Source organism: Knufia obscura (genome assembly GCF_036327395.1).
Source record: "Knufia obscura strain CCFEE 5817 isolate CBS 148926 chromosome Unknown scaffold_1, whole genome shotgun sequence".
NCBI classification, from domain to species: domain Eukaryota; kingdom Fungi; phylum Ascomycota; class Eurotiomycetes; order Chaetothyriales; family Trichomeriaceae; genus Knufia; species Knufia obscura.
This window is the reverse complement of record NW_027042687.1, coordinates 1,592,118-1,614,792: the sequence shown is the minus strand read 5'-3', so window position 1 is coordinate 1,614,792 and position 22,675 is coordinate 1,592,118. Positions and strand designations below refer to the sequence as shown.

Genomic DNA, 22,675 nt, shown 5'->3' with positions numbered 1-22,675 from the left:
TGCCATGTTTGTCAGCCAATGGAGCCAAGCTATCCATTTTTGGGGCGCAACTGCTACCTGGAGGGTGGTCGTGCTAGGCACCCAACAACCTTCACGATATGCGTTCGGATTATCTACACTTGCAAGCATTCTACTCCCCAGGAGACCGGGCTCATTGCGCGACAGGCTCCGCATCGCGGTGGAATGCTATATACGACCGAAGTAAGATGGCAAGGTCAAGCAGAGGCTTACAGCACTCGCAAGGACATCGGCCACCTCATTCGTTAACCAGCCATGTCCGCCGTGGCTGCTGCTAGAGACTTTGAGCAAGGCCGAAGGAGCCAACGAAGCTCACCAGCACCAGCTTCGCCCTATCTTGGTCAAAAGCGCTTCAGGAATGGCGACCCGGTTCATACCAATGGAACAAGCGGCCAACAGACTCCTTTACGGCAAGGATTTGTCGGCTCACAGGAACGGCCACACTTCGCCCCCGACGCTTCGATAGTCCTTGTTGGCATACGAGGGTGTGGGAAACGGTCGTTGGGCTTCATCGCAGCCGCTGCCTTGGGAAGACGCTTCGTTACTGAAGACCACTACTTCCACAAAGTGACGGGTTCTTCTCGACAGGAGTATCTACGCATTCATGGCAGCGAAGAATTTCACAAGCAGGATGTTGAGGCCTCACTTCGTATGCTCGACGACAACAGGCATGGGTGCGTCATCGACTGCGGTTTGGGAAGTCTGACTAGAGCACTACAGGGACACCTGAAGGCCTACTGCCAGACAAATCTGGTCATTTATGTTCAACGTGATATGGACAACATCAAACAGTTGCTGAGACTTAGCGACAGATCTGCCAAAATGCTCGAAATGGGCGATCCAAGCCATCGGCGGTGTTCCAATTACGAGTTCTTCAATATCGAGGACGAATCAGGCACAGACGGTGATTCCAACGACGATCGGGCGTCACCTACATATTCCTTCAAGCTGCGAGAACTTCAAACAGATTTCTCAAATTTCGTCCGAGTCATAACCCAGTCTGCTGCCACACCCTCCAATGCTGAGGTATCCGCGTTCTCATCGAATGCACCTATCGAGTCAAAGCTATACACACACGCCCTTTCTCTGCCTGTATCGATGTACAGGTCTGGCGCCCTCGACTTTGCAGTATTAGAAGCGGGCGGCGATATAGCCGAGGTCAAGATAAATGAGTGGCAGGAAGGAACAGCCCGACTTGTCACCCGCATGCTCGCAGAAGTCAGGAGGCGCTTGAGAGTGCCAATCATGGTTTCAGTTACTTCGACTTCGGAAGACTTTCCAGTCAACGTTTACTTCGCTGCTGTGCGCCACGCGTTGAGACTAGCGCCCGAATTCCTCATGGTTGATTTGACGTTGGAAAAGGATTGGATTGCCGAGATCGCTTCCCAGAGTTCATGCACGCGGCTTGTAGGCTTGCTGAGGTATCGGAACGCTGGCATCTTGTTGAAAGAGAGTGATCAAGCGATTGGGCTTCTCGAAAAGGGCCTGGCCTTAGGAATCAATCTGATACGTGTCAGTGCCCATGCAACGACCAGGTCTGACGGAGACCGGTTCGACCAGCTTATGCGGTCACTGAAGCACAGATACGCCTCAAGGATCTGGTTCAGTGCATATCTTACCGGGCCTTTCGGGCGCACTTCCCAGGTCTTCAATCAGGTTCTGACATGCGTCACCCACGAGAGTCTGAGGCCTGAGCTGAGACTAACGATGGACGTCATCCCAGATATTACTGCCTGCGAAGCGCTTCGCGGCCTTTTTACTAGTTTCACCTTGGATCCCCTTCACTTCTTTGTCTTCGGCGCGAACGTAGCAAGTTCCCTCTCACTAGCCATGCACAACAGTGCCTACAAAGCCGTCGGACTGCCTCATGACTATACGGCAGTCAATGTTGACGATTGGGAAGATTTGAGAAGTCGTGCCCAGGCTTCCGACTTTGGCGGTGCTAGTGTAGCTCAACCCTGGAAGGTCAAGATAGTCCAGAAACTTTCGCATATGAGTGAGCACGCTCGCGCCATAGGCGCTATCAACACCCTTATCCCGCTGCGTGGCGAGCATGATCATACAAGAGACACGGGCGACCAAGCCGTGTACCGTAATCGGAGCGGGTTCGTCTTCGGCTTCTACGGAGACAACAGTGACTGGCTGTCCATCCAGACCACTCTCAACAAGAATCTGTCACCTCGCAACGTCATCCATAGCAGAACATCTGCCCTGATAGTGGGAGCTGGTGGCATGGCAAGAGCAGCTTGCTATGCGTTACTGCAGATGGGTTGCCGAAACATTTGCATCTACAATCGAACCATTTCGAATGCGAAGATCTTAGCCGATCACTTCATGGGGTGGTGTGCTAGCCAGAACTTTGTCTCAGCGGCACAGATCAAGGTAATCGAGAGCACAACCGAAGCTTGGCCACAAGGCTTCGCACAACCAACCATAATCATTTCGTGTGTAACGCATGAAAGGCTGCCAGGAGAAGAACATGTTGCTGACTTCACGGTTCCGGAGCAATGGCTAGGATCGGAAACGGGCGGTGCGGCAGTCGAACAAGCGTACTACATCAACACGCCTTTCATTCAGCAAATGAAGCAGGTGCAGGCGAGTACTGGAAAGCCATGGGTTGTCGTTGACGGCTTGACGGTACTTCATGCGCAAGCTACTTCTCAGTTCGAGATAATGACTGCTCGAAAACCTCCTCGCACTGTGATGTGGGATGCTTTGCAACTGACTGTCAAGGAACGCGATGGCAAAGTGTGAACCAATAGAATCACATGGCCGCCATATTCCTACATATTTAACGCTAAAACGCACGATGCACCTCGCCAAAGGCAGCCAATACAGCGTTACAACTTATGCCTCTGAGCCAGGCTTTCCTTGACTCTCTGGCTCACCTCTTCCCGCAGGGCACAATCGATCTCTACGCCAGTCCACAAGTGGGCCTGGGCGAGTCCCTGACCGAGCATAGCCTCGATGCCACCAATGACTTGCCATCCGGCTTGCTCCGCTAATCTTGCGACCGCCGTGCTGGGACTGGGGTGGTAGCACATCTCCAGAAGCGGACTACCGGCACCTCCGCGCTGCAGAAAAATCTCCAATATTCGTCGAGCGACCATTTCGTTGGCGGTCTTTGGTGCAAAATCAGGTACGGCACTTACAACGATGCCCGGTGCCGTCACTGAATCAGCTTGTTCGACTGTAGCCACATGGACGAGTCCTTGGGCCGCGCCTCGCGACGCGTACTCGTTGATTACAGCATCCACCTCGGACTTGTCTCTGTTCACAATGTATACTGGTGAGCAACCAAGCAGATCTCTCAGAGCATACACGGCAGCCCGACACGTACCACCTCCACCTACCACAACAGCTGGTTTGCCAACGTATGGTGTTCCGGAGACATTGTTCAAGAATGCATCTCTGATGCCGAGCACGTCTGTGTTTGTGCCAATGTACCGCCTTCGACCATCAGAGCCATTTCGGTAGAAAATCGTATTGATCGCCCCAACAGCCTGTCCAGCTTCGGTGAGCTCGTCGAGAAATGGGATTACATCGACTTTGAACGGCATCGTCACGCCAGAACCCATTGATTTCGTGTCCGACTTGAGATATTGGATAAAGCTAGCGAGGTCATCCGTCTCGGCGAGCACTTGACCCCACCGTTTGCCCAACGAGGAATATATGGCATGATGCAGGGCTGGCGACTGTGAATGTGAAATAGGGTTGCCGACGAGGTATGCACACCTGTCGAGGTGGGACGTGTTTGGTCTTCGAAAGCTCGAGTTGGCGTGATCCAACATCGGCGACTTGATGACTTGCGTGACTGTCGCCATCGTGCTTCCTCCAGAAGGCTAGAGTTGGTGCTAACTATGCCCAGGATTCGTACCAATAATTAAACTCTGCTTCTTTCACGGTTTCAGGCGATGGTCTTTCTGGTCCGCACGGCGGTGAATACTGTCAGCCAGGCGCTTCTCAACTTTGGCCGTGCTGGTCAGATTTTTATTCAGAGATAATGTTCTACGTAATAACACCGTTTTCGTTCGCAAATCAGTCTTTTGAAGGGTACTCAGAATCGAAAGGTCTAGTTCGACGCCTACCAAGCGCCTTCACGCAGGTCAATCTGTCGCCAATACATCTGAAGAAGACAGCCTTCGATGCATGAGCGGTAAAACATTAGAATGCGGCCCGGCATCGGCTTTATCGAGTCTGGTAAAGACTTTGCCGGATCCACTTCGCTTGAAAGAATCCTTCACCGACCACAGAACAAGCTCTCCTCTTCGGAAAGTGCCCCCAAGACATTGATTTTGCGGAGCGAGCTAGAGCCTTGGTTCTGGGGTCCCCGAGCAAAAGCCTGTTGACAGAAATTGCATATATCGAAGCGATCGCTGCCATATCCTTCTTCTCCCAAGCTCTACATCCCTCAGATTGCTGCCACCTTTCTGGTCCGAGCCATACTCTGCCCCCAGGCGCCCTTCACAGCCACACAGACCGTGGACTGGGAGCTTGTAGCTTCTGCATTGCCATCATGGGCTTCCTCACTATGGTCGAAGATCGACCTACGCCCAAGTCTGTCTACAATTGGCGCGTCTACATGTCAGCATTCGTGGCTGGCTCGGCCGCCATCATGATCGGTTACGATAGTGCTTTCATCGGCGGCACACTCGCACTCAAGTCGTTCACCACAGAATTCGATTTCGAGAGCCTGGGTACACCAGCCGTCAATCTTCTCAAGGCCAATATCGTGTCATGCTATCAAGCTGGCGCTTTCTTCGGCGCCTTCTTTGCCTATCCCTTCGGTCACTTCCTTGGTCGGCGGAAAGGTCTGGCTATCTTTGCTACGATCTTCATCGTCGGCGCTGGCATGATGTTGGGATGCAACGCTGCACGTGGTCTGGGTCTCATGTACGGAGGAAGGGTTCTCGCTGGCATTGGTGTCGGCGGTGCTTCCAACTTGTCTCCGATCTACTGCTCGGAAATTGCTCCGCCAGCGATCCGAGGTCGACTTGTCGGTCTCTACGAGCTTTCCTGGCAGATTGGTGGATTGGTGGGCTTCTGGATCAACTACGGTGTCGATCAAACTATGCCTTCAACTCACGAGCAGTGGATAATCCCATTTGCTGTACAACTCATCCCAGCTGGTCTCCTGTTCGTTGGTGTCTTCTGCATCAGGGAATCTCCTCGATGGATGTTCATGCGGGGCAAGCGAGAGGAAGGCATTAGGAACCTCTGCTGGCTCCGACAGCTTGATGCTGATCACGTATATATGCAAGAGGAGGTCTACCAGATCGATCAAGCAATCGAGCACCAAAGATCCACCGTCGGTATGGGCTTCTGGCAACCTTTCAAGGCAGTCTTCACTCAAAAGAAAGTTCTGTACAGATTTTTGCTTGGTGGCTCGCTCTTCATGTGGCAAAATGCTACTGGTATCAACGCAATAAGTATGTTCGACTCATTTTTGCTTGTATGAGCTCAGCTAACACTCTCCAGACTACTACTCCCCTACAATCTTCAAGTCGATTGGCATCCAGGGCACATCTGCCTCCCTCCTCACGACTGGTGTTTTCGGCGTTGTGAAGACCGTCGTCACGCTCGTCTGGCTCTTCTACCTCATCGACAATTTCGGTCGCCGCAGACTCCTCATGTACGGTGCCATTGCAGGCGCGGTCTGCATGTACTACATCGCAGCCTATATTGCCATCGCTAAGCCGGCCGATAACCCGACCGACACGCTGAGCTCCGGCGGCACCTCCGCCATGGTTTTCTTCTATCTGTGGACCGTATCATATACCCCTTCCTGGAATGGTACTCCATGGGTCCTCAACTCTGAGATGTTCGACCAGAATGTCCGCACACTTGCCCAGGCCTGGGCCGCTTCCTCTAACTGGCTGTTTAATTTTTTAATCGCCAGATTCACACCTCAAATGTTTGCCGCTATGGGCTACGGCGTATACCTCTTCTTCGCTAGCATGATGATACTCGCTGCGTTCTATGTGTGGTTTCTTGTGCCCGAGACCAAGGGTATCCCGTTGGAAGCTATGGATAGGCTGTTCAGCAAGAACTTCCCAGCTCGAAAGGCACACGCTATTGTGCTGGCTGAAGTCAAGGAAGCAGATAGGGAGTTCAGACGGCATTCCCATGCGGAGGGAAAGTTCGACAGTACGTCTACGGAGGAGCAAAAGTATGTGGTTGGAGAGAAACATGTTGAGCAGGTTTGATTGACATGTTGTAGGATGTTCCAAAAGGAGGTTGTATAGACGACGCGTTTGAGCGTGCAGAATCAATTTACGATTTCCACACTTCAATCTTGAATTTTTTTTGCAGTACCTGAGCAAGTTGCGATGTATGTGTTGTCAGAGTCGCAAGCCTCAGCTGTACTTGTCATGCCACATTCGTTGACGCGGATGCAGGATCATATACCGTTCGGGACGATGCTGCAAAAGCATCACGATCACACCCACTTTGCAAAATTAAGTAAGATGCCATACACCACCATGAACAAAGATTGCGTTGTTACAACATGATTCCAGTCCACAACCACAACTCGATGTACAGTATGGAGAAGACCCCGAGCTGCCCATGTGCTTTGCCAGATCTCGATGAGTTGAGAGCCCCAGGTTTCGGCCCGGTAGGAACCTTGGTGAAGGCTAGGCCTAGCGGTGTTGGCATCGGCTATATACTCATCCGAAGCGGGAAATCGACTAAGGAACAACCTCCGGATATGAAGCTCGAGGAAAGGGGGAGGGTACTGACAACGAAAATGACGCGACATAAGTGTTCCAGCACTCATATATTCTTGTATTGTCTGTATCATATATGCGAAGTATGACGCAGCTGATCGTCCTTGCCTTCTCCTCTGCGTCCATCTTCAACAGACACCTTCCGACTCCCAAGCAAAGGGTTGTCGAAAGTAAAGCCGCGATCAAGTTCGGTTGCGCTTTGCGACGGCATCGACCCGGACTTAATGACAATCATGGATGCTCACATGCTGCTCAAGATACGACTTAGATTACCTCTTGCCGGACGTGCTTGCCTGATATCATGAAGTTTACACGCTCACTTGCTGACAGCACTATTTAATCATCCTCAACATTCAGGCGCAAGTCTCAACAGTTGCCAAGACTATACTGACTATTGCTACTAACCCGACCTCACCTGTACATCATTTGCTTCAGTACGGTAATTGCAGGTCAACTGTCGAGTCAGCGTCGCTGTCCTCATCAGCAGAGGTCAACATGTCCCATAGATTTATACCAGGCATAGCTTCCCAATCCCTCGGCAACCCTCAATACCATGGCATCCACACCAAGATACAAGCAGCAGCAGCCGCTGGCCTGGGGTCAATCGAGATGTTCTACGAAGATATCGCGCAACTCGCCCAACGATTCCACCATGACGCTAACACCCTAGCTTCACGCTTCCATACTACACCAGCACGCACAACGCCCGGATTCAGCTACGACGACGAGGTATTGCTGAGCTGTGCAAGCCAGATCAGACAGTGGTGCTCTGAAACCACACCACATAGTCTCGAGATCATCTGTTTGCAGCCATTCATGCACTACGAGGGACTGCTCGACGGAGCATTACGAGAGGAAAGGATGAACAAGCTGCATCTGTGGATTCAGATAGCAAAATGCTTGGGTACGACCTTAGTCCAGATCCCCAGCAACTTTCTGTCGGAGGATGAATGCACAGGTGATCGTGCGCGTATTGTGGACGACCTCAGGAAAGTAGCGGAGATCGGCGCAGCTCAGACCCCGGTGATACGATTCGCGTATGAAGCGCTCTGCTGGGGGACGCATATCAATACCTGGGATGCTGCGTGGGATATCGTCAAGACAGTCGACATGGAGAATTTCGGGACGTGTCTGGATACGTTCAACATTGCGGGGCGTGTCTATGCGGATCCTGAGCGGACAAATGGTAAGAATGCTAGTGGTGATACTGACATGGCAATGTCAATACGGAAATTGAGGGACACATTCAGTGACCCGGAGAATCTGAAGAAGGTGTTTTACGTCGAGCTTTGCGATGGCGAGCAATTGGACGCACCGTTGGATGAGAAGCACGAGTGGTATAATGCTGAGCAGCCGGCTCGTATGACATGGTCCAGGAACGCGCGGCTGTTTCCGTTCGAGACAGATATGGGGGAATCAGCAGATCAGGGCCGGATGTCTGGGTATCTGCCTGTGACTCAAATTTTCGATGCGCTGCTCGACGTTGGATATGAGGGGTTTATCTCGTTTGAGGTGTTTAGTAGGTCGTTGAACCAGGAAGGAGATGGTGTGGTCGGCAAGCATCAAGCGCGGACCGCGAGGGCGTGGCAGAGGTGTACTAGGCATATTGATGACTTCTTTGAAGCAAAGGCTCGGAAGCTACAAGAGGCTGAGGACGGGACAGCGCTCGATAGCACGAGGTATGATGTCGATTCTACGCTATTGGTCGAACCAGAGCAGGATCAAGAGTCCCCGATGCGGAAAGGTGGAGGAGACTTCTCCAGCGTGTCCTCCAGGCTGTGATCGATCATCAATCGTGTGCGTACTGAGTATATGAGAGCCCGATCCGACGAGCATGTGGCGGCGTCAGGGTAGCCCTATTGCGGTTCATAAGAGCTTGTGAATATTGGTATGGCATCGAACACTCCAACATCGTATTCTGTTTGATTAGTGTCTGCCTATAGTAGACTCGTTGATGCGAATCAATCCATTGTTCGCGTCACTGAGCTACACGCGTGTTGTTTAGACCCTTTGTTTCAGGATGGTGAAAGTGAAGCGCTGCGTAATAATGTATGGCAGCCTCGCCACCTAGTGACGAGGCTGGCCGTTTTCCAAGTACTCGGCACACTGCATGGGACGATCACTTGCACCTTCCAACTCCACTATTGCTTTATTGCTACCTGACCCTACACCACCTTTTCTATAATCTTCCTGTTCCTGTTCCCTCGACATTGCCTCTGCCGAACACACCAACCATCGCCTTTCGACCTTCCTGAGCACCTTCCATTTTGGCAACTGCTCAGCGCTTTCCTCATCCAGCCTACGACATCTACCTCTCACTTCAAGCAAGCGTCTTCGAGTACACGGTACTGTCTACTGTCTACAACCGCCACAGCCATGAGTAGCCTAGCTACGCCTCCGATCCCTCCTCACTTCTACGAACAACAGCGCCTCTCTCCCACACGATCAAGTAGGCCCACCGATCAACACTACTCTCAACATGCTAACATGGAATCAGTGTCCCAAACACCTACCAACAGCCGGAAACGCAAGGCGTCTCCTTCAAGCGAAGATGATCACGAGATGTCCACAAGTCCGCAGCCTTCAAATGCACGATTACCGCCGGCCCAACCCATGTCAAGAAAACGAGCAAGACCAAACCTCACAGGCAGACCGTTGACCGTCGATCGACTACTGGAAACACTAGACAAGGACAGCCTACGATCAATAGTCCGCACCCTATCCGACCGCAACCCACAGCTACGAGACGAAATCCTCAACATCGCTCCTCGCCCCTCAGTAAACAGCACCCTCGAAGTCCTCCGCCAGTACCTAGATCGCCTGCGGTCTTCCTTCCCACTCGACCCAAACCCACGATCAGACTACTCCTACGACAGAGTCCGCCCCCAATGGAACGAACTCCTCGACGCCCTAACAGACTTCACACCTCATTTCCTCCCCCCAAACGAATCACAGTCCTCAACCTCGCTAACCTACCTCGACGGCGTGACCCAAATCATCACGGAACTACCCGAGTGGGACACAGCCCAACACAACCTCGCCAAACAGAACGCATACGCAGAGATCAGCAAAGCATGGTCAACAGTCATCAAAGAGGCCTCAAAACGAGGCGGTGGAATCCAGCTGCAATACGGTGGGTGGGAGGAGAAGCTCCGAGTGCATAACCAGAGATCACGAGGTCAGATGCAGGATGCCTACGACGATCTTGCTTCTGCACTGGGCTGGCTGCGACCATCGGGTTCGACGGGTAATGGCTTCTCGACGAGGCAGGATGTGAGGAATCAGCTGTTTAGTGGAACTTATGGGACGGATCAGGGCCAGAACCAGCAGCAGCAGCAACAGCAGCAACCTGTTATGAATATGAGGACTGGAAATGGCAACTGGTGAGGAGCACCTCGATTGGGTGAGGGGAAGAGGACAAGATATACAGGGCAACGAATTCCTTTTGTGTGGATACAGGTTGTTAAGCGGCGTTCTGTGGGTGCATGCATGCATGTGGGTTGATGTTTTCGGTATGAATTCTTCGCAGTCAGCAGACAAGGTGGATGGATTACTCAGTCCCGTGGACCAGTGGTTTCCTTCATTAGATATACCCCTATTGCACAAATGGAAAGGCAAAGGCACGAATGAATGCATTTATGGCTAACGCAGGATTTCCAGCGTAGGTGTTCATTCCATCGGTTTTGGACTTCTCGATGAGTGTGGCCAAGGCTTGCAAGCATGTCTCTTTCTCAGATCTAGCTTTTCCTTCTAGTAGTCGTGTTTCGAATCTTGTAGGCGCGAGTGTCTGTCAGCTCACTTGTACCAGGTGCCTCGGACTCCAGATAGTGTTTATTGCTTTATACCACCTGATGGTTGAGCCACGCAGCAAGAGTTGCGTTAAGTATCTGGCGTATACGGCGCTGTTCAATAGAAGGAGGAGCATGGAGCATTATTCGAATAACCGGTACATGAGACGAATGCGGCAGCCGCTGTTGCTAGCAGCATCCGCTGTACAGACCTGACGAAAGCCCCAAGCAACCACTTTAGACCTTCACAGCCTGACCTCGTTCGTCAACTAAATGCTCGTCCGTCTGCTCTGGGCCTCCCCCAACGCCCGTGCAGATGATCCTCGACACGCCACTCTTCAATGTCATGACTGTCTTTGCTTCCAACCCACCTCGATCATTCAATGGAATATTGCTGCCGTACTCGCCATCCCATCCTGTTACGGCCTGCAAGACGTACCTGAAGACACCAGCTACAAGCTTTTCGTTCTTCTCCTCATAGTAGATCACAGCGTTTGGACCCGCATCGAACGTATATGCCGCCACAAGCTCTCCAGCCCGTCTGTTGATCGTCTCGACCGCGTTCATCGCTGCTCTCGATACATCGTTCAAATAGTGGATTGGTGGCCACGAGTCCAGACAGCATGCGTGAAACGAGTTGCTATCTTTCATTGTCGTCTCGGCGAACTTGGGGAAGTCTTTCGCTTGGATGGCCTCTTCCATGAGAGCCATTCGTTTCGGCACGATCTCTTCCGCTCTTGCTTTGAAGAGCGTGGATGTCTCTACGGTGGTCTGCATGCCTGCAGTGGAGGCTACACCCTTCTTGTCTGCACTGACAACCAATATCAGAGCCCTCATCTCCGGCCAGTGACTGACAGGGGCGATCTCTTCTGCTATGCTGTCTTGGCCGTCTTTGGAACTGCCGGCCCTCCAGGCGACGTAGCCGCCCATTAAGCTGCGACAGGCGCTCCCTGAACCTTGTCTTGCGATCAAGCTGAGCTGTGTGGGACTATGAGGCAGCTCGTACAGATTCGCAATTGCTCGGACAAGGGCAGCGAAGCCGGCTGCTGAACTTGCTAGACCGGCTGCGGTTGGGAAGTTGTTGATGGAGACGAGCTTCAGAGGCATATCAGTCAGTTTGGGCAAGGAGGAGTCTTTCGCTTCGACGTCCTTTCGGAAGCGACGGAGTAGTTGTAGACATGCTTGCGTTCTTTTGCTTGACTGGATGTCTTCTGGTTCGCCGTTGAGTAGGAGGGAGTCCGGCCCACTGTAGCTAGAGGAGCATGATGCTGTTGTATGTGTTTTTAGCGACTTCTGCGAGAGTGTGACAGAGAGAGAGGAATTTGTCGGTAAGTTGAGAGCTGTGTCTCGCTTGCCCCAGTACCTGAAGGTTCGCCGTCAGTAGCTGTGCGATCCGGGCAGCCGCACGAAGGGAAGTGGTTCAGTGCGTACCTACTTGATCACAGCAATATTGACCGGTGCAGTCGTACTCGCTCGGTATACGGTGGAGTCAGACATGTTGACCGGGTTAAGCAAAAACCAGCAGAGGTTGTCGTTGTGCTGTCAGAGGAGAAAGACTACAAGGAAGAGCGGTGATGGTGGGATGAACACAAATTTCTCAAAAGGGAAGGCACGTCGATCGCGCTTGCCTCGGACCGCATCTTGCATGAACCACTGGCAGGGTAGAAACGACCCACCTGCACCTTCCGCCTCTAAGATCTTCGTGTTTTTTCTTTGGTACGCCATCTCAAACCGTCCAACACCATCTCTACCGCTTCTTGCGCACGCAGGCACCCCTCGAAGAAATATTTGTTCAAACATTCTCACGATGGGTTGGTGGAAAGCAGATCCCGTTGAAAAGGCGAGCGAGCCACCGCCGTCAACTCTGTTACCACACCCACAGATACCCTCGAATCACCCGCCAGTAGCAGATTCAGTCCAACAAGATGCATGCCCCGTGGATCACAAGACAAGAGAAATCTGGCTCCAAGCCGCAAAACGACAACAGCAACAATCAGCAGCACAACAGCCCTCTACAGATTCTCGCAACACAACATTACAACAGCACCCAGAACAACAAAATCAGCAACAGCCCCCCACCACCCGATCCTCCCCGCTACAAACGTCAATACCGGTCAGATCGCATGGAACGCCAGATGCGCCTCTCTCTTTTGGCTCACGCGCTTCCCGCGAATGTTCAAGCACAACCATTTCTCAATCACCTACGCTCGAACCCATCACAGTTCCCACCGGAAAAACTAGCCGAACTCTTTCCCAGGATCGCGAAGTCTCTACTATCCCCCGAGCTATGGGCCTTGCCACTGCAGGAACGCCAGCGAACAATGAAGTCGAGACTGGACGAGATAGCAGCGGAAACTGGATATATCCCTCCGAGACACAGTTCTTCAATGCTGTGATGAAGAAGGCGGCCACGAACACGAGTCCGCAGGAGTTGGCGGGGAGTATAAGTAGTATTATACCGATACATAATGCTGTTAACGAGCGGGCGTGGCATCTGATTAAGCAGTGGGAGGGTGATAGCTCGAAACAGTGCGGTGGGCCGAAGCTATTGAGTTTTCAGGGGTTGGGAGCGGGCGCGTTGAGTCCGAAGGCGAAGTGGAAAACGACTGTTATGGGGGCTATTGAGCCGTTTGATAGGCATGATTGGACTGTTGAGCGGTGTGATGGTGGACAAGTTGAGTACATTATCGACTTTTACCAGGGGAAGGAGCGAGAGGACGTTGATCCGAGGAGGAGAGCACAAGAGCTCAATTTCTATCTTGATGTACGGCCTAAACTGAATAGCTTTGAGGGCGTGAGAATGAGGGCGGAGAAATTTCTTGGCTGGAGATAATAATAATATTCTTGGTTAGAAAGGAATGTACAAAACTGTATGTATGAATAGATATGGAAGAATGTCAATCAGATCACGCCTCCAACCGGATCAATAGTGACACTTGAGTATGAATTGCATATGGCTGTTCGTCACTCTGCGCCTCGGCGCAGACGATAAACGCAAAGTCTGTATTTCACATCAGCGCACCGACAAGGGGAAACAACAAGGAAGCACAGAGGATCTCTAAACCTTTAGGCAGAGCTTCAAGGTCACTGTGACCTAGTATTGATTGCTGAACGCTCGACAGAAGCCAGCTCATTGACACAGCGACACATGAGATTACTGCTGGCCCTTCTTGCTCTTTTTCTCCTTTTTAACCTTCTTCACCTCCTTCATCTCTTCACCAAGCACGTCCTCAACCGCGTCAGCCGCCTCCCGCTTAGCCTTCTTCGATTTGTCCTTCTTGCTCTTGTGGCCCTCTCTCAACGGCACTCCACCCTCCTCCACATCCTCACCAATCTTCTCCAGCAAGACCTTGGTTCCGGCGCCTGCCGCCTTGTCCTCTTTAGGCGCCGCCAGCTCAGCCCTATGCTTCCTCAGTTGCGCGACCAGCTCATCTTTGTGCTCGAACCCTTCATTCTCGAGCATCGCCACGATTGTCCATGAGTTCGAGCCGGTTGCCCATGTAAGTAGACCATCTTCTACCTCTTCCTTCACTGTATTGTAGAGCAACTCGGCGAACTTCAAGGGCGGATCGATTGCCTCGACGGTCTTGGTCGCAGGGTTGAATCGGCCGCCTTGCACAAGAGTCTTGAAGAGCCGGCCCGCATGAGGCGTGGTCAACATCTCGGCTGCGTTCTGCTGTGCAGCGAGACTAGCCATTGCCTCGAGTGCCTTTTCCTTCTCGCCGTTTGCTCCGATCAGAATCTCACCAATGAATTGGCAGCCATAGCTCGTTTGGACCAGTGCCTCAGCTTGGGACGCAATGAAGTCGAGCAACGGCTGTGCGATTGCCTTGTTGAGCTCGACTCTCCTGGTCTCCGGCTCTTTCTTCGACGTCGTTTTTCTGATCTCTCGAATCTCCCTGAGCGTGTCGTGATGCGGCGTATCAAGCAGCCACTTTGGACTCTCTCCTTCCCCAGCCATAAGGAACAACAGCGGCACCCGCCCATGGATATGCGTCGCCAATCCAAGCAACTCATGATCGCGCGACTCAGCGTCAAGATCCTTCCCCACAAGCTCAGGAATAATCGCCTTAGCAGTCATAACTGTATCATCAACCACCTCCAACGCCGTCAACAACACCAAATGCGCATACGCATCCATAGCCATCAGCTTAACATGCGTCTTATAATGCTTCAATATATTCCTCCGGTCCTTCGCCCCGCCATACGCAAGCGCCAAACACACAACCCGACTCCCACTCTTCGTAAAAGCAAGATTCTTAAACAAATCCCCCTCCTCATCATCCCTCAACATCTCCAGAAACTCCGTATGCTCCGGTGTTCCAACCGCACAATTCAAAAAATACTGCAACATAGCATCATGCAACATCGTAAATCCCGTCGTCTTCTTCTGCACCAACTGATTCGTCATCTCCTTCAAATGCCCCATCACAGGCCCCCTCTTCCCCGGACTCTCCCTCAAAATCGTCGCAAGATCCCCCGTAACTTTCTGACTCTCATCATGCAACCCCGCAACCGCAAACTCCCCCCCATACCACTCCCTCAACAACCTCGCCTTCTGCTCCTGCGTCGCCAACCCCCGATAAATATCATCCACAATCCAACTCGCCTCCGGATGCCTCACCAACCTCTTCACACTCCCATAAAACTCCGGCACAATCATATCCCTCACCCTATGACTCCCGCCCTTCTCCTCACTAATCAACTTCGCAACCAGGAACTTCGCATATTTACTCTCCGCCAACTCGCGATAACTCCCGCGTAACTCCTCCGCGATCTGCGTTCGTTGTTCCGGACTCGCGTATTTCAGCGCACATTGGATGACACGCACACTATCGTGCTTGAACACGAACTCCTTGACGCGCCCCGTTATGATGCTGAAGAGCTCATCGACGAGGGTGCGGCGTTCATCTTTTGGGACGGCGGACTTGATTCGGAGGCGCTCCCAGATCTTTTTTGAGCGCGCGATGCTGTCGGCGTTTGGTTTTGCGGCTTGGCGTTCGAGGCGGAGGGCTTTTTGTTTGTGGTGGGCTTCGCGGGAGGATTGGCCTGTGGAGAGGAGTGTTAGTGTGGTGTTCGATGGGCACGGTGTGAGAGAGGAGAAGGGGACGTACCATTCAACACACCTTCTTTACCATCTTCCTTCTTGAACCCATTTGGTTTCCCGCCTTGGAAGCGTTGGCGGTCTGGATGGACACCGTTGTTGCCGTGTTCGCTCTTGAACTTTTTGGGGGGTGGACCGGCGTCTGTGCCGGCTTTGCGTTTTGGTTCTGCCATGCTGACTGTTAAGATCAGAAGTTTATGAAGGTGGAATGAGAACTACTATGATCGAGTCCTTGCGCTGCTTGCAAGTCGCGACTGCCAGAAAATTTCCCCAAACTGCTTATCGGTTACCGAGGATCAGCCAGTAATCTGTGTCGGCTTACCTGCCTCAACACCAGAGTATCACGTTGTCCATCAGTCACGCGAGGGTTCAGAGAGAAGTGTGCTGGTACTGTATCCCTGTTTAACTATATCTATTATATCCTGTACTGTCTTCGCTACATGAAAGTCGTATTCCCATCTCATTGTACGGCTTGCTCATATCCAGCTTTGCAGCCACTTCGTGTATATGCTATCAACATAGTTGTACATACCCAACTTTCGCTTGAACAGTATCCACTCCTAGTATGCTTCTACTGCAATTAGATCTCCTTCATAGTCCTTCCTCGACCTTGCGGTGTCGCTGCCCTGTCCCTTCCTTCCAGAGTAGTCGTCGCCTCTTCGAGCCTCGTTCTAAGCATATATACAAGCTGCTCAGCCTGCGTCTTGCCCAAAGAAGGACTCCCGGACTGCACACTCGCCGTAAGTATGCTGTTACACACTCCTCCGACCGCGCCCAGCAGTCCGAGAACAAGGTGCTTGTCAACTTCTTCAAACTTGATGCCTGGTGCGAGGGTGAAACTAGGGTCGGCAAGTTTAATGAGACTCTCCATCAGAATTTCTGTATTTGGTATCTGACCAGGCCCCATAGGTGAAGTGGCAGTGTCCCGAAGAACAGGCGGTGTGTTCAGCTGACCTTGCTGCCGTTGCTGTCGAACAGCATATTGTCCCTGCGGTGTTGGCGGTGTCCTTTTCTGTGCACTATTCGACCGCTTCACGTCGACTTTCTTTGGGCTTGCTATCTGTGCTTGTAGGATCGCAGAACTAGGTGGTGCGGGGAGCGGTGCGTTCGGAGGGCCCGCCATTTGTGGCTCCAAGGTATACGACCCTGGCCGCTGTAATGCTTTGTTGATGACTACTTTGCGTTGTGGCGATGAAGCCACTGTCACCGTGACTGGACTGCCAGTATTCCCCTTGCTCGCTGTCAACGGAGATCGGGCTCGGTCAATACTCGAATACTGTCTACGATGACTTTTGATTGGCGAGGCTGCAACGATCGTGGCTTGCGACTCTGGTCGGAAGTTCTGTGATTGCGCCGATGCTGCGGAAGATTGCCTAGAATGTGTTGGGCTTGGCCGTCCTTGAAACCGTTCTGGTACACCATTGTCATTGATATATTGTCCGTTCTCTGCTCCGACAAGACCCAATCCCAGACCTGGCGACTGCATAGCTTTCTCGCGGTCGTAGCTGATCTCAAAATGCTGCTGTCGTAGAGGTGAGTTCGGCATAGGCGATCGTGCTGCAAGTGGTGTAGACCGTCCACCACCCTGAGGTGAGGAGAAGCCATATCGCGCGCGCATGGGAGGCTCGTGGTTTTGGTTGACGCGATATGCCTGATATGAAGTTGGGGAGTAGCCGATACTACTTGACGGCGCCGGACCCCAACTCAACATCTCATTTGGCCCCTCATCCTCGTGTCCTTCGCCTTCCGTAGCTGTTTCATATGTTGCTGACGTAGTCACCGAATCCATGGAATTGCTTCTAGCATGCGCCCATGGTTTCGGTGGCTGAGCTGGCTCAATTCTGGGCGGACTTCGCAGCTGTTGTTGGTCATTCAGACTGTGCGTGGAACGAGGTGTATTGTGGAGACTAGCTTCAGGACTTTTTGCCCCAGCCATCGGGCCTTCTGCTTCCTCAGTACTGCTTTGCACGACCTGTCCTTCAACCTCATCTACAGGTGTTCTGTTGCCAGCTCTGCTGGTTTCAACACTCCCATCGTCGTCACTATCTGCATCAGATCCACTGTCAGAACCGTTAAGACTTCTTCCGGTGTAGGTACCCATCGCGCTGTGTAGGAACATATTCTCGTAGTCGAAGGCATCTAGACGGTCTTCGTGTCGTTGGGCTTCAGGTCCAATAAGTGCGGGAGTACCATTTGGTGTCTCGAGGTAGCTACCAGGAATAGCTGGGACCTCTGGCTCAACCTCGGCATCACGTAAAGATTCCTCAAGCATTTCGTTGAGATATATTTGTTCCTCTTCGTTCTCGGCTATGCGCTCAGTTTCCTCGTCGCTGTCCTCTGCTTGGTTCTCGATTTCATCGGATGCGTCTTCGTACTGAGACTGCTGGTAGACGGAGTCCACAGCTTGTCGTTCATCGACGTCATCTTCGTCTGCCTCGTCCACCACGTCTCGTTGTCGTGCTAGCGAAGGCGTATTCCTGTCTGTCCTTGCCGAGCTAAGCAGTCTCGCTTCTGTGTCGGGTGTCATTCGGTCCACATCCAGAAATTTGACATTCGCAGGCGTTATCGGGAGAGAGTCTCTTTGCTCATCATGGTCCTGCACCTGCGGCGCTGGATTGGGTGCGATTGGTGATGTTGGTGAAGTTGGTGACATTGGCGAAGCAGGACTTCTCCATCCAACACCAGCAGTAGCGTAGATAGGAGTCCCATTGTCCTTCCATGCAGGACTCGATGCATACCACTGCTCGGGGCTCGCGTTCGCGTAGGGGCTCGACGATCGTAGACTCTGAAAACTTCTCCGGCGCAGGTTCTCTTCTTGTGCCTTGGATCTGAGTTCGGCGATTCGCGTTTTGAGATCGGTCATCTGCTCCTTCAACTCCTTGGTAGACCTTGTTGAGGCTGAGGATGTCGAGCGGCCCAGTCGCGTAGGGGTTGGAGTTTCTCGCGCAAGAGGACGATCGAGCGTAGCTGCGAGGTTATCTTTCGACATAGCTGCTGCTGGGCTGAGGATGCCTAGACCTTTCATGGGAGCTTTGACACTTTCAGGAGTGGTCTCCGCTGTGCTAGGACTTCCTCTTTCTTCTTCTAGTGGTCTAAGCGGGGAATTGAAACCTCGGCTGCTAGCTGGACTTTGCTGAACTTTCGAGGTAGGCGACTGATTCGTGTCCGGAGGGAACAAGGTGTACCTGCCCTGGCTTCCATACTCCAATGCACTTGCCGACCTTATGTCTGGGAGACGCGATGATCTCTTGGTGGCACTTGATACACCTGCATCGCTTACACCTCTCATGTGCTGCAGACTGGCACTCGTACGAATGGCAAGCGGGCCTTGACGGTTCCTCCCCAATTTGCTAGCTCCGGCCGCAGAGATCGATCTATATAGACCACCTACTGGCTGATGTTCACCTCCAAGATTTGGTGACCTGCTGGGCATAATTATCGAGTTCCTGGCAACCTTTAGGTTGTCTTCCATATGCGTCAGCCTCTTTCTCGCGTTCTCCAGGATCTTCTCTGCTCGCGCGTTCAATGCAGCGAGCTCTTCTTCTTCTCTACTCTGCCGTCTGCTCTTGCGCACATCGTCCTCCACCTCTAGTGTATCCTCTCTTCTCATCTGTGCAAGATCAGCCGCAACCCTGCTGGAAAGTACTTTGGAGGAGTCGAAATTCTCCCAGTCACCAACGTCTGAACCACCACTGCTCGAGGTGGACATGGCACTGTGTCGCTTCTTGTGTCGCAACGTGGGTCTTGTCGGCGTCGTGTCTCCTCTCTCTTCGTCTTCTTCGTCTATAGGTGACGGTGTCCGCTGCCGGGTTGACCTTGGGGTCGCATTTGCTTCACTTTCTTCATAGATATCGCTCAGCGGCGCACCATGCTCGTAACCTGTGTATGTAGGTATCGGTGTAGTCGCGCCATGAATCGTTGTAGGGGGTCGAGCAGGTGGTCTCGTAGACATGGGCATCAAAATAGCTGTCGCAACGTTGATTGATCCGTCTGAGGTCCCGCTGTTTCTGTATGTTGAGTTTGTCGTATTCGACAATGTTTGCGACAGGGGCACTTCTGGTTCGAGCAGCGGATGTGGTGCGTCGTCCCTGTCAAAAGATGGCTCTCTCTGCCATGGCTCGATCGGGATAATCATCTCCGGGTTCGTCAACGTTGGACTCGGAGGGTTGTCGCGAGTGATCAACGAGTGTACTGATACACCCGAGTCGTTCCGAGTATGCATCCTTGCGTGCGCCATGTTGGTTGGGACTGGCACAAACTTGACGTCGGGTAGCCGCTGCAGACACTCTTACTATCGCGCTCGAGGATCGTTGACACAATGTCAGTGCCTTCTCACACAAGCCAGGATATCATGCTGACTATGGTTAAGGCAGCCGTAAGCAAGATCCTGCGCTTTTCTCGTCCCAGCAATGATGTCGATGTTGTAAGGGCCGCATGTCAGCTGAAGCGCGAGAAGTTCGGAGGAGCGACGCGCAAAATTACCCTCCAGTCAAGACCTGAAGACAAGAGTTACACAAGCTGGTGTGCTCGCTAGAGTTAGGCTAGCATGGCACAGCGAGCCAAAATCCCAGCCGCAGAACCGCTAAAGTCTGGGGCGGCCAATGGGTGAGATTCTTCATGCTCAAGTCCGAGCTTGGCTTTAAGCCAGCATCTGACGATCCACCAGGTTGCGTCCTGACGTGTCAGATGGTGCTCGAGCGCCGGCTACTGCAAGGCACAAAGGCAAACTTTGCAGAAGTGCTATACCCCTGCATCACCTTATTTGCCTGTCGTTGAACATGGCTGGGCCACCGGAAACATATCCTCACGAAGGACTAAGCTTTGTGGCTGCCGTTTCTTGATATTTCCAAAGCGGCACAAGATTTCGAGTGTCGCAGTGACGAATATGCATCAAATTCGGGCCCTGGAAGCCTCCTGGAGGACCCCGTTGCTCTACCGTGCTTCAAATAGAAGCGTACAAGCCCGTGTGTAGGAGACTACGAGGAGGATAACCATCAATCCTCCCAGTGAAAGGCGTGTGCGGTATCTAAGAATTATCTCCTTACACCTTTACTTCTCCAGACCGGCTTTCAGTCTTGACAACCATGTGTGTCTCCTCCGAAGGTGAAAACACCTCACTGAATCGCCCATGCATCAACGCGCTCAGCGTCTGAGACGTGTTCCTCAGATTCTCCTTGACCAACTCCTTGGTGGGCTTCGAGAAGATAAGATCAATTTCTTCTAGCGTCTTGTTCTTGGTCTCGGGCATGAAAAGAAGCTGATAGAACCATCCAACGACCGCAATTCCGCCGTAGAAGCCCAACGTGAGGCCGGTCTGACCCATGGCTCTTTGCATCTGGGCGAAGAAGTATGTGACGAGCCATGAGCAGAAGAAGAGATTGACATCCGTCGATTCCATGCCGTAGGATCTGAGGTATGTCGGGAAGACTTCGGATGGCAGAACCCAGGTGAGGCAGGCGTACGAGCCGAAAAAGCCTACACAATACATCATTAGTCAATCTGTAACGTTATGACTGGTGTCGGAGAGTCTCAGGTCAGGAAACCATGAGCCCTGCCGGTTGATATGGGGTCCACCCGAGGGAGGGAAATGCACGTACCGTTGTACAGAATTATACCTGTGAGGTACACGCCTTCTGTGGCGACAAGTGTGTTCAGCTGGTAAGACACACCGACCAGGACGAGGCCAATGAAGAAGCAAGGCAGGGTCACCAAAGCCCAAAAACGGCGGCCGAAACGCTCCATGAGGAGGACGCCAGGTATTGTGCCGAGCAGCAAGCTACCGCCACCGACTAATGACATGAACACACTTGTCCTGCGATCGAATCCAATCTGGTTCATCAGGGTTGAGAGGTAATACAAGATGGCCTATGAGTTTGAGGTTAGCTGGGGGGCACCATCTCCAAAATGCTAGGATCCAGAAAGGACCACAAAGGCATGAACTCACGTTGATACCGGTCATCTGACCAAGTAGGATCATTAGATTGGCATAGATGATGGACCGGCGTGCTCTTGGGTTGGTGAAGAAATCGAGCCAAACCATCCTCGTTCGTTTCATCTCAGCAGAACCCACATTAGTGTCCGAATCGACGGCATGGTGCATGATGAAGAACTCGCGTCGATTCTCCTCAGACACAGTCCCTCTGATGCGTTTCCAGACAGCAAAGGCAAGTAGAGGCTTGTTCTTGTGCATCAGCATACGGGGCGACTCAGGCATGAAAAGCATGCCGATCAACATGATCGTGCTGAAGACCAAGGATGACCCCAGCATATACCTCCAGCCTCCATCCACATCGACGAACATAGCTGCCACAGCGTAGCCGATGACCTCGCCGAACGCAATCATAAGCTGATAGAGAGAAACCAAATTACCACGATATTTTTTCTCGACTGACTCAGCGACATAGACCGGAACCGTACCGCCTTCGAGACCAAGACCAATGCCGAGAAGGACGCGTGCGGCAACGATCATGCCGTAGTTGATGGCACCAGCTTCGAGCGCGCCACCAACTGTGTAGAAAGCCAAAGCTATGATGATCGCAGCCTTGCGGCCGAATGCTTCATTCGTAGGACCGAGGATGAGGGCCCCACCGATTGCACCGAGGGGAACAGCAGAAGAGGTGAGAGACGTTTGAGCCGTGTTCAGATGAAGATCCCGCGGCATGTACAGGAGTGCACCAGAGATGACAGACTGATCGAGACCAGAAAGCATACCACCCATGGACGCGAACGCGACTAGAAGCCAGGTGAAGTGTCGTGGATCTTTTAGCGTTACGTTCGGGTTCATGAATGGTGCATGGACCGGGTTGTCGATGAGTTGCTGCTCAAAATCGGCAATTTCGTCGTCAACGGCACTTGCATCGTTCTTGACCATCTGCATGGCTTCCGTCCCTGACATGCGGCGCGATGCCATGGATGGTCTGCGTGATGCATTTGGTCGTTGTATCATCAGATCGTGCTTATGATCATAGTCGAGGTGTGCTGTAGGTTGAGGCGCATCGGCCACCTTCTCATTGGCCGACATAGTGAGATCGGTGGTA

General features: G+C 52.4%; 10 protein-coding genes across 10 annotated transcripts; 5 read left to right on the top strand and 5 right to left on the bottom strand.

Moving 5' to 3' along the window:
- Window positions 1-273: 273 nt before the first annotated feature.
- On the top strand, window positions 274-2,772 carry PMZ80_000600 (uncharacterized protein; the record flags this gene model as incomplete). Its single annotated transcript, XM_064869050.1, has 1 exon — window positions 274-2,772. The coding sequence occupies one exon, from the start codon at window positions 274-276 to the stop codon at window positions 2,770-2,772; it is 2,499 nt and encodes an 832-aa protein (XP_064734547.1).
- Window positions 2,773-2,858: 86 nt separating this feature from the next.
- On the bottom strand, window positions 2,859-3,842 carry PMZ80_000599 (uncharacterized protein; the record flags this gene model as incomplete). The annotated part of the gene is made up of 1 exon (XM_064869049.1): window positions 2,859-3,842. One exon carries the CDS (start codon window positions 3,840-3,842, stop codon window positions 2,859-2,861), a length of 984 nt encoding a protein of 327 aa, XP_064734546.1.
- Window positions 3,843-4,534: 692 nt separating this feature from the next.
- PMZ80_000598 (uncharacterized protein) lies at window positions 4,535-6,224 on the top strand (the record flags this gene model as incomplete). Its single annotated transcript, XM_064869048.1, has 2 exons — window positions 4,535-5,447; window positions 5,497-6,224. The coding sequence occupies 2 exons, from the start codon at window positions 4,535-4,537 to the stop codon at window positions 6,222-6,224; spliced, it is 1,641 nt and encodes a 546-aa protein (XP_064734545.1).
- Window positions 6,225-7,241: 1,017 nt separating this feature from the next.
- PMZ80_000597 (uncharacterized protein) lies at window positions 7,242-8,528 on the top strand (the record flags this gene model as incomplete). Its single annotated transcript, XM_064869047.1, has 1 exon — window positions 7,242-8,528. One exon carries the CDS (start codon window positions 7,242-7,244, stop codon window positions 8,526-8,528), a length of 1,287 nt encoding a protein of 428 aa, XP_064734544.1.
- A 594-nt stretch (window positions 8,529-9,122) lies between these two features.
- On the top strand, window positions 9,123-10,133 carry STS1 (Tethering factor for nuclear proteasome sts1; the record flags this gene model as incomplete). The annotated part of the gene is made up of 1 exon (XM_064869046.1): window positions 9,123-10,133. One exon carries the CDS (start codon window positions 9,123-9,125, stop codon window positions 10,131-10,133), a length of 1,011 nt encoding a protein of 336 aa, XP_064734543.1.
- A 638-nt stretch (window positions 10,134-10,771) lies between these two features.
- On the bottom strand, window positions 10,772-12,031 carry MVD1 (diphosphomevalonate decarboxylase; the record flags this gene model as incomplete). The annotated part of the gene is made up of 2 exons (XM_064869045.1): window positions 10,772-11,897; window positions 11,970-12,031. 2 exons carry the CDS (start codon window positions 12,029-12,031, stop codon window positions 10,772-10,774), a joined length of 1,188 nt encoding a protein of 395 aa, XP_064734542.1.
- A 310-nt stretch (window positions 12,032-12,341) lies between these two features.
- PMZ80_000594 (uncharacterized protein) lies at window positions 12,342-13,367 on the top strand (the record flags this gene model as incomplete). The annotated part of the gene is made up of 1 exon (XM_064869044.1): window positions 12,342-13,367. The coding sequence occupies one exon, from the start codon at window positions 12,342-12,344 to the stop codon at window positions 13,365-13,367; it is 1,026 nt and encodes a 341-aa protein (XP_064734541.1).
- Window positions 13,368-13,688: 321 nt separating this feature from the next.
- puf6 (Pumilio y domain member 6) lies at window positions 13,689-15,811 on the bottom strand (the record flags this gene model as incomplete). Its single annotated transcript, XM_064869043.1, has 2 exons — window positions 13,689-15,583; window positions 15,649-15,811. The coding sequence occupies 2 exons, from the start codon at window positions 15,809-15,811 to the stop codon at window positions 13,689-13,691; spliced, it is 2,058 nt and encodes a 685-aa protein (XP_064734540.1).
- Window positions 15,812-16,218: 407 nt separating this feature from the next.
- PMZ80_000592 (uncharacterized protein) lies at window positions 16,219-19,875 on the bottom strand (the record flags this gene model as incomplete). The annotated part of the gene is made up of 1 exon (XM_064869042.1): window positions 16,219-19,875. One exon carries the CDS (start codon window positions 19,873-19,875, stop codon window positions 16,219-16,221), a length of 3,657 nt encoding a protein of 1,218 aa, XP_064734539.1.
- Window positions 19,876-20,679: 804 nt separating this feature from the next.
- HXT4 (fructose symporter) lies at window positions 20,680-22,659 on the bottom strand (the record flags this gene model as incomplete). Its single annotated transcript, XM_064869041.1, has 3 exons — window positions 20,680-21,113; window positions 21,236-21,503; window positions 21,583-22,659. The coding sequence occupies 3 exons, from the start codon at window positions 22,657-22,659 to the stop codon at window positions 20,680-20,682; spliced, it is 1,779 nt and encodes a 592-aa protein (XP_064734538.1).
- Between the last annotated feature and the right edge of the window lie 16 nt (window positions 22,660-22,675).